The following is a 10,487-nucleotide window of genomic DNA, read 5'->3' on the forward strand; positions in this document are numbered from 1 at the left end:
ATTATGTGATTGAAATTTTTGGATATTAAAGCACTCTTACTGTAATGATGCTTGACAGTTGACAGCTTCTAATCCCCACCCCTCTTCCTTCCCCATCTGATTAGAAAGCCTGGGTGATCCCCGCCCCATTCATGACTAGTGGGAACTTCAGACCATGTGCGGGAATCCTCGGCCTGGCCCAACCCCTAACCACCGTAATAAACCCACTCCAGTCTCTTTCAAGCCATATGTGGACCAGCGTGGGAGGCCTCCCCTACTCTTTCCAGAGAGCTCTGTTATGTGAATAATATCATTTTCATACCATCTTGGTGTGTGTGTGTGGAGTCATCAGTCTCAATAGTGGAACCACATTTTGAGTGAGGGTGTTCACAATAATTGGTTCTGTGAGCAGGATGTCTGGATGATGACTGCTACCACAGGGATCTTTCTTTTCTTGTTTTAGCTTTCAGCATGGCAATATGCACTTTGAGCCACTGCTTTCTGGCTAGTGAGCTCTTTGAGTTGTGTTGCTGCCTGCTGTCAAGCTTGCACTTGAGCTGTGCTGCTTTGTGCCACATTTATTGAGTTCTACCAAGGCCTCTGTTATAGACTTAACTGATCTATGTCAGAAGTTTCAATCCTTGTCATTTGGAGACAGTTATGGGATTGGAGCCCTCCTTAAAGTGTCATGTGTTTTGGCGCAGACTTATCTGTGTGTCTCGTATTGAATTGTGTTTCTTGATTCCTCCATAAATAATGACCAACGCCAAGATCAAGGGAATGACTGTTACCCTGTGAAGATTGGTGTGTGTCTTAAGCAGGTGTTGGCTCCCATTCTATGAAGTTCTCAGGGGAAAGACTACAACCTGTGCAATATATGGTCCTATCGGGTGATCACTCATTGAGAGGAAAAGCAGTCATTCTGTAGCATACTGAGGTCACACTCTTAAAGGCAGATAGTGTATGAGAACCCTACAAAATGCTTTTCTGCTGCTGCTGCCTATGCCTCTGTTGCCAAAAAGAGATCCTCTTCTTCAGTGTTATAGGGGAAGACACATAGGGCACCCTTGTGGCACAACTAAGGAGTTAATTCAACTATTTCTGTGGGGGAGGCCTTAAACCCTGATGATACTGATTTGAGGCCTTCTGGAGGAAGAAATTTATACATATGAGCAGAGTAGCAAGAATTCCTCTCTCATAAGTAATTCTAGTAATCCTAGAAAAGAGAGGGGGCATGGGAGAGGGAGGGAGGGAGGAAGGAAGGAAAGGAGGGAGGGAGGAAGGGAGGAAAGAAGGGAGGGAGGGAGGGAGGAAGGAAGGAAAGGAGGGAGGGAGGAAGGGAGGAAAGAAGGGAGGGAGGGAGGGAGGAAGGAAGGAAGGAAGGAAGGAAAGAAGGGAGGAAGGAAGAAGAAATAGAGAGAGAGAACCAGAGTGAGGCAGCAAGAAAAGAAAGAAACCTGGAAACAGGGGGAGGAAACAAAAGAAACTTAAACACAATTCGATGCAATTGAAAATCCAAAATTTACTGAAAGAATTTATACATAAAAAAAATATAAAGGGGTATGGATTGGCTTTGCACCTCTACTGCATAGGTTCTGAATTAACTTTAATGTCTGCTGAAATACACCAATTGGCAAATCTTCATGGCCTTAATCCATACTGGAGCTCATATTATACTGGGGATCTCACTAAATTTAAACAAGGTACCCCCTGTAATCTTGAGGGAGTTACTGAACACAAAAGAGAAAACAAACAAGTATGCCTTACCTTAATTAGCAGAACTACTGACTTGCCTAAATTTCACATGAGCATACTATTCATTGCCCCCCCCCGCCGCCAGTATATCTCACAGTGGTCATGGACACTGATCCAGTGAGTAACAAAACTAAAATTAAATTAAATCCTTGACACTAACAAATTGACTTGTCACAATGGGACTCCATGGACCTTCCTCCAGTTAAAATTGTTAATATGTCCCAATGTAAATGAAAACAGGGCCTTCAAAGGTCAAACCCATTAAAGGGAATATATTTAGAGAAGGGGTGATTATGCCCACTGTTTCTCCATTCAACAACTCAATTTGGCCTACTTTTAAACTTGGAAAGAATAAAGGTGCCTGGCAGTGGATTACCACAACCCTAATGCCATGGTCACTCCCGTTAAGGCTCACTATCCAATATGATTGAAATCGCTGACTCTGTTCAATCAGCAACTGGTAAATATTTTGCTCTTGTGGATTTGGCTAATAATGTTCTGTTCAGTAGCCATTGCAACAGCCTCTCCATCACAGTTTGCTTTCACCTCGGAAGGGGCACAATCCACCTCTACCCAGACGCTGGTGAGGTACCTCAACAGCCCTGCCATCACACACAGTCTTTGCAGGAAAGATCTTAAATGCATCTGACTTTCCCCAGGAGCATAGGTATGATATTGCATTGATAAGTCCCTCTTCAAAAAGATTCATTAAACATACCCATTCAGGACCAACAAAGACTCACAAAGAAGTTCAGAAAAAGAGGATGGGCCATTGTCCAACACATAGTGCAAGTTCCGGTCACCTCCGTTAAATTCTTGAAATTATTTGCTAATCCGAGGGCTACTTCATCCCTGACTCTGTTAAGAAACTATAAGCTATTGACACTCTCAGCACCCACATTATTAGAACAGGCCCAATATCTTTTAGGCCTTTGTGGGGTTTTGAGGCAACATATTCCTATTTACAAATTTGACTTAAGCACATTATGTCGTTACTTGCAAGTTGGCCCCCCTTCACTGGGGCCCCCCTCCAACAAACAGCTCTATAATCTGTCCAAACTGGGAAACAAAGAACCCTACCCTTCACGCCCTCTAGAGACTGCTTCATTCTAGAGGATTTAGCATCCACCTCTCATGCCTCCTGGAGTCTCTAGACCACCCACGAGGACTACTTTCCCTCCAAGGCCATTCTGTCTCCCTGTGAATCATCAAAGGAACAAATCACACCTGGACAGATGGACCCGCAGGGGTTCTCTAGGTTGGCTGTAGATCTTGAAAAAACAATTCTTCCCAACAGCTTATATTATAAAAGCATTTTATTGAACACACTCTGGAGATAGGCCAGATGGAATTGGGGTAGGGACTCTGTTTTGATGGTTTTGATACTGGAAAACATTGGATTCTTCTGTCACCCAGGACCAGGCTGTAGAGATCCAAAGGCTAACTGCAAGCAGAGCATAGAATCAGGACACAGAAGGCTAGAGACTGGAGGTTGGGCTTTTCATGAACCAAAGAATGTGGGTCTGCGATAGACTTGGTCGACTAGACTCCAGAAAAAGAGAAAACTTGGCTGGGACCACCACCTAGAAGAGGCTGTTGCCATGGCTGGCTTCTGCACTTGGGAGATAGTGACCTGCTGCAGGCTCTTAGCTCTTGAAGCTCTTCCGGGAGGAGGAGGTGGTGGAGACAAACTTGACATTGGAGCTGCTGCCCCCGCCACTGCCAAAGCCCAGGCTTCGGCCACTGCCCGCACTGAAGCTGGAGCCCCCCGCACCGAGCCCACTGCCTAGGCCGGCGCCCCCGCTGCTGCTGGAGTAGAAGCCGCTGCTGCCTCCGCCAAGGCCGCCGCCAAGACCACCGCCAAGGCCGCTGCCAAAGCTGCCGCCACCGCCGTAGGCAGAGGAGACGGTGTTCGTGACAAAAGCTGTGGAGAAAGGAGGGAGAACCTGGTGAGACCAGTCGGCCAGATTAGAGCCTAGGCATCTAACTTATTTGATCCTGCTGGTGTCGGCACTGTACTTGGCCCCTTTTACAGAGTAGCAGATGAGCTAAGTCATTTAGTGAAGATCCCTAACAGAAAGCTGGTGAACACAGTAGGCAAGGGACAGTGCTAAGTCATCAGGGGATGGGGGTCAGGGCAAGGCAGGGGAACAGGGTCCAAGACAGGTGAGATACAGGGCCTGCTCTTTAGGAGATAAGAAATGAGCCCCGTTGCTTCCTGTCTCAAACTGTGTTCTTTCTCCTCCACCACCTGCTTCTCACTAAGTGTATTAAATAACCATTTTGGGGATGGGAGTGTCTGGCATCTAGAAATAGCAGGATTCTGAGTTGGCGTCAAGTACCCCATATTGTCGTCATTGTTAATGCCTGTTCAAAGTTACTTACAGATGTTGACTGGTCCAATTCCTTCACTCAGTCTAAAAGGGGAAAAATTGAAATAAGAGTTAAAAACTCCCCCCAAAGACAGCATTAGTCTGCATGGATAACTCCCATAGTCATGTTTAGAACTTGTTTTCTGAGCAAGGAGACCGCATGCCAGAAAAACTGCTTAAATTAGAGAAAGAGACAGTTCTCTGGAGGGACTTCCCAAGGAAGAGGTCTTGATCTAGAAACAGGTTATCAAAGGAAGCTTATAATTCACACTGTCCTCTACCCATTATATGGAAAACGTGAGGAAGAGGCTGTGGGAACTGTGAATACGTAGGAAGCAGTTTTTGCCTTGTAGGAGCTTACATTCTGTGAGAAGACTTGGCCCGGACAGAAATACTTCAGACAGGACGTAGGTGGTGGGCAGTGTCAGAAGATTGAAGAAAACCCAAGTAGTTTGAGAATCCAAAGGCAGGTGAATTTAACTCAGATGGAGTAATCATGAAAGGCTTCCTGAAGGAAGAAGCACTTGAAGAATGGGGAAGACATTTGCTGGGTTGCTTGGTTGTTTGAAGGAGAGGCAGCATTCAAGAATACTGGTGGTGGGAATAGGGTCAGAAAGTGAGTTGAGGTCACATTGTGTAGGTCAGCTGTATGCCCAGGTGTCAGATTGGATTGGATTGGATCATTGATTAATGATGGATAAGCATCATGCACAAGAGAGTGGCCACCTGTGTGTGTGTTTGACACCCTGCAGTGAAGAAGCAGCTCCATTTTATCAAATGTGAGGCCATCGTGTGCTCGTGATGTCAGCCGTGTCACGCACCTGCACTCCTCGCCCTCCAGCAGCTTCCTGTAGGTGGCGATCTCCACGTCCAGGGCCAGCTTGGTGTTCATGAGCTCCTGGTAGTCCTTCAGTAGCCGTGCCATGTCCTGCTTGGCCTTCTGCAGGGCGTCCTCCAGCCCGGACAGCTTGTTCCTGGCGTCCTTGAGGGCCAGCTCCCCACGCTGCTCTGCATCGGCGACGGCGTTCTGCAGGTTGGAACACTAGAGAGGAAGGAAGGAAGAGTAGGGACACTTTAGAGGTTGAGCTGGGCCTCAAGTGTCTCTTTCTGAGAGACCAGAGAGAAACCAGCACATTTGTCCCGGTCTCATGGTGGATGGTGGAATATTGAAATGCTGGTCCTTGCTCCAGTTCTGTGTGTGTATGTGTGTGTATACTTAGAAAACATAAACTAAGACAAAATAGGTCTCCCTTTCAAAGCTCAGGCTCCTTCTCTGCCTTCTTTCCCTACCTGCTTCTTGACGTTGTCAATATCGGATCTCATCCTCTGGATCATCCTGTTCATCTCGGAGATCTCTTGCTTGGTGTTGCGGAGATCGTCGCCATGCCGGCCCGCAGTCAGCTGCAGCTCCTCGTACTGATGCCACCAGAAAAGAGGAAAGAGTCCATTTATATGAGGATGGAAACACTTTCCCAGGTTCACAGGTGGGAGCTACCAAGAGGTGGCAAGTGGTGTAGTTACTGGGTGCCCGGGGCTGGTCTTCAATAACTTGCTTTTGCCTTTGCTTTTCTAGAGACACTGGTGTGAAACTCAGTGAGATTCTCTTTAATGTTCTTGAATTTTTGTGGCAAATGCATGCATGACTGTTCCCATAACTCCTCCCAGTAGGCCTCAGCCAATCTCAGGAGCCACATCCTTAGCATTTGGTCATGGCCTGGAATCCTAGACACGTGTCCGTCCCTCGCTTAGGACACACTTGCACATTCGCCACAGCACCCACCTTGGTCTGGTACCAGGACTCGGCTTCTGTGCGGCTGCGGTTGGCGATCTCCTCGTACTGGGCCTTGACCTCGGCGATGATGCTGTCCAGGTCCAGGCAGCGGTTGTTGTCCATGGACAGGACCACAGACGTGTCTGAGATGTGCGTCTGTATCTGGGACAGCTCCTGCAGGGAGATTTCAAGTTAGTCATGTGAGTCCATGTTATTTAATAACAGGTCCATTCTAATCTTCTACTCATTGTACTATGTCGACTTGAGAAAGATAAGAATAACCACCTACGTAAAAAACTTAGGTCAGTTAAGAAATAATCCAAGTCACTACTAAATCTATTTTTGTTTAATTTAACAACTCTGGACATCAAGAAACCCCTACCGTGTAACCTCTCAGACTTGAATCTTCTTAGGTCATAACTTATTTTAAACAAAATTGAGTTATTTGTAGTGAGGTGGATGGACTTAGAGACTGTCATACAGAGTGGAGTAAGTCAGAAAGAGAAAAACAAATATGGTATGCTAACACAGATGTACGGAATCTAAAAAAAATGGTTCTGAAGAACCTAGGGGCAGGACGGGAATAAAGATGCAGACGTGGAGAATGGACTTGCGGACACGGGGAGGGGGAGGGGTCAGCTGGGACGAAGTGAGAGAGTGGCATGGACTTATATACACTACCAAATGTAAAATAGATAGCTAGTGGGAAGCAGCCGCATAGCACAGGGAGATCAGCTCGGTGCTTTGTGTCCACCTAGAGGGGAGGGATAGGGAGGGTGGGAGGGAGGCACAAGAGGGATGGGATATGGGGATATATGTATACGTATAGCTGATTTACTTTGTTATACAGCAGCAACTAACTCAACAATGTAAAGCAATTACACTCCAATAAAGATGTTAAAAAAGAAAGAAAGAAAAAAAAAGAATCTAGTTGTGTGGTCTGTCATGCTGGGAGTAAACAAAGATGGAATGATACTCCAGAAAGGGCAGGTGGCTGGGAAAGGTATACCTGGGGCTCTAATAACTCATTCTAAATCTCACTCTGCAAAATGATTACTGAAGAGTTCTTTTGCTTTAAATTTGACTTAAAAAAAAAGAATTGGCTTTACTAAGTAATGTGAATAGTACTAAAGGAGTAGGAAAGACAAAAATGTGCCCATAGCTTACGAACCACTGAAAGTCACTTAACCCTGGAGACCCTAATCCCTGTGACCATCTCTCTGGGTCCCAAATAGGGGGCATTTCTTACTGCCTCAAAGAACATCTTCAAGAAGTTGATCTCATCCATCAGTGCCTCGACCTTGGCCTCTAGTTCCACCTTGTTCATGTAGGCGGCATCCACATCCTAGAGAAACAGGGATAGTTGGCACTGCACCCCATTTCCGCCCTGACTTAAATGAACAATACCTTAAGTGAGCATAACCACAGGCAACAGTTTCGCTGCTACCCACATACCTTCTTCAGCATCACAAACTCATTCTCAGCGGTGGTACGCTTGTTGATTTCATCTTCATACCTGGTGATAAAAAGGATGAGAAGTGCTTATCAGAGGATGAGGCCTGGGGTCTGTACTGCATAAAGTCAACTGTGAGCCTGCTTTCCCGCCAAAAGGGGCTTCTCACATCATATAGGCAGAGAGAGAGGGACAGTGGGAGCATGAGTCTTTGGGCAAGGTCCTTACCCATTAGGGTACTGTTTTCTCTATAATTGCCTAGCAGATAACTATTCTTTTATTGCTATAATTCAGTTGCTTCAAGAACATTCCTGTAGAAAAGCTATGCTGTTTCTCTACAACTCCACATCTAGTCAATTTCTCTAATGCTTTTTTTTTTCAGCTTTCATAGCCTTTGAAAAAAACCAAAATATTAGCAACCCAGCTGCTGGTTCATAAGGACTAAAGAAATACTTTGAGCCACCAAACTAGGTTACGTCATCAGTTCCTGCTTTGGGGGGAATCCATCAAAAAGCCAATGCTGTGTACTTGGAGTGTATTGGGGAGAAAAGCCCCATAAAGTAAGGATTACATGACTGCTTTTTCCACTAGGTGGTACCAAGGGTGCTGAGTTTGTTACTCTGGCTGGAGGCTAAGTGCCTTGCAGAGAGACTGAGCTTGCAGCTAGAACTTTCTAAACACCGACCTGGATTTTTTCCAGTACTTTAGGTGTCCATGGAAGGTATATGTTTTCACCCCTTGGGAAAGGCATAAGCAGTAGTCTGGTTATAAAGTACATCTGGTGCCAAGACCCGCCCTTGTCTCCACTCCACCCCAACTCACTTGTTCTTGAAGTCTTCCACCAAGTCCTGCATGTTTCTCAGCTCTGAGTCCAGGCGGCCTCTCTCCCCCAGGATACCATCCAGCTGTCTCCTGAGATTGTTGGTGTACTGCTCAAACAAAGGCTCCAGGTTCTGCCTCACGGTCTTGGTGCTCTGCTCCTGCAGCAGAGCCCACTTGGTTTCCAGGACCTTGTTCTGCTGCTCCAGGAACCGCACCTGGAGGGGACGGATTTCGAAGATGGACAAACTTGGATTTCATGTTTCAGTGATCAATTTCCCAGTTTTCCTCCCATCTCATTCTGTCCCCCTAAACCTTCCCATGATGGGCAGTGCTTGTACCTGGGCCCCAGAGGGCAGGTCCAGAGTGAAGCATCTAAACTCACTCTTCTAGGGGAGACAGGACACTTCTCCAGGGCACAGATAGCACTGGGCACGGCTGGGCAGAGAGTGGCCTGGTGTAGGGGTGACTGCAAAAGCACTCGGGCTGCTGCCCAATGAATTCATCCACCTTTCTGTGCAATCAGCCCTGTTACCTGGAGCACAGACTATATCTCTGCCCAACAGTAAGCAAGGATCCCTTGTGTGTTTATCTCTGAAGGGGAAGAATTAAGACCTTCTCTTCCAAGCTGCCAGTCTAATTAAGAAAGCAGGCCACAAATCCAGGACACAGAAACAAAGAGAAAAACATAACTGCAAACTATGAAGATATTTGCACAAAGTCAGGAAATTGCCCCTCTTTCCACTTTCTTTGGCACTTATTCCACACTCATAGCGGTTTTTCACAAAAAATCATGGCTCACCTTGTCGATGAAGGAGGCGAACCTGTTGTTGAGGGTCTTGATCTGCTCCCGCTCCTCGGTCCTGACCCGCTGGATGTTGGGGTCGATTTGCAGGTTGAGGGGAGTCAGGAGACTCTGGTTGATGGTGACCTCTTGGATGCCTCCAGGGGGGCAGACGGAGAAGCCAGAGCCCCCATATCCCCCACCAAAGCCAGCTCCACCACTGAGCCCAAAGCCACCACCAGCTCCACCGCCAAAACCAAATCCACCCCCAGCTCCACCTCCAAAGCCATAGCCGCCTCCGGCACCGGTGGCACAACCTCGGTTCCTGAAGCCACCACCGCTACTGCTGATGGAGATCCTCTTGGAGCCCCCCAGGTTGTAGAGGCTCCGGCTGCCATAGCCGCCCGTGCCGTAAGCACCCCCAAGGCTGACCCTGCCAAAGCCGCCACCTCCACCCCCACCCCCGGACCGGGACACGGAGGTGAAACTGGTGCGGGAGACAGACGGGGTGATGGCAGAGGCGGTGCTGAAGCTACGGTTGCCCCCGCTCCGGAAGGACACACTCGACTGGCGAGACATGATGGCTTGTTCCTAGTGGAGCAAGAGTAGTGGGCACTAGCGGTCTGGAGGTGCTGCAGAGAAAGAACAGAGCAGGAGAGCACGCAGAAGGTGGCTCTGTTGGCCAGGAGCGGCAAGCCACCCTTTTATCCTCTAGACCTGGGCTGGGCGAGAGAGTTGTTGAGCTGTGAATGATTAAGTGGGCTGGGCATGCCTGAAGGGCAGCTGTGAGCTCACCGGCACACCTGCACAGCGGTGTGGGGTGCAAACACTTTCTTCCTGGCAGGCTCTGCTCAGGTAGGGATAAACTTGCCTTGCAGCCCAGATGTCTTGGCAGCAAACCTCTCTTCACTGTGGGAGCCCAGGGCTGTGAGTAGCCCAAAGAAGCAACGGGGCATTTGGCCAATGTCCTGAAGGATCCTTCCAGGACCAGGGATGTCAAGCATCCCAGCATGGTGTACACTGTCCATGAACAGGAGACTAGGGGTACAGAGCGAGTCCCCCACTGGCAGTGGTCTGCTTTGCTTACTCCCCCAATGAGAGGTTGTTTCAGGGATTTCAGCCCTTGGAAAGCCAAGTGTGGCCTGATATCTCAGCTCTGTGCCAGAGGGGAAAATTGACTCCGGTCCTCTACTGCAAAATTTCCTTTCCTTGAGGAGGCAGTTATCCCAGAGCCCACTGGGCAGACTCTCCTGCAAGGTTCGGGCCAGAAAGACTCCCCAAGCCCCAAGCTCCAGAAACAGAGTATGTGGGAGACCCCCAGCCCCAGGTCTGTCCCACTTTGTTCTCTGCACGGGCAGACCCATCCCTCCACAACGCCTCCTAATTCAGCCTTTTCTGTGGCATTGAACTTTTCCCTTGCTCTTTGTCCTGGCCAGGACCCTGTGGGTTTAAGTAAACCCAGGTGTCCCATGCAATCAATAGCCCTCCCTGCGAAGTCCTGAGACTCTGCCTGGCAGTCACGTCTCTCTTCATGGGGAGTTCCTCTGCCGGCTC

At 48.2% G+C, this 10,487-nt stretch overlaps 1 protein-coding gene across 1 annotated transcript; it reads right to left on the bottom strand.

Annotated features, from left to right (window-relative positions):
• Positions 1 to 3,380: 3,380 nt before the first annotated feature.
• LOC309830019 (keratin, type II cytoskeletal 5) lies at positions 3,381 to 9,512 on the bottom strand (the record flags this gene model as incomplete). Its single annotated transcript, XM_082666295.1, has 9 exons — positions 3,381 to 3,658; positions 4,120 to 4,151; positions 4,928 to 5,148; positions 5,397 to 5,522; positions 5,887 to 6,051; positions 7,127 to 7,222; positions 7,333 to 7,393; positions 8,153 to 8,367; positions 8,952 to 9,512. 9 exons carry the CDS (start codon positions 9,510 to 9,512, stop codon positions 3,381 to 3,383), a joined length of 1,755 nt encoding a protein of 584 aa, XP_082522421.1.
• Positions 9,513 to 10,487: the final 975 nt, after the last annotated feature.

Source organism: Grampus griseus (genome assembly GCF_964374135.1).
Source record: "Grampus griseus genome assembly, chromosome: 11".
NCBI lineage: Eukaryota > Metazoa > Chordata > Mammalia > Artiodactyla > Delphinidae > Grampus > Grampus griseus.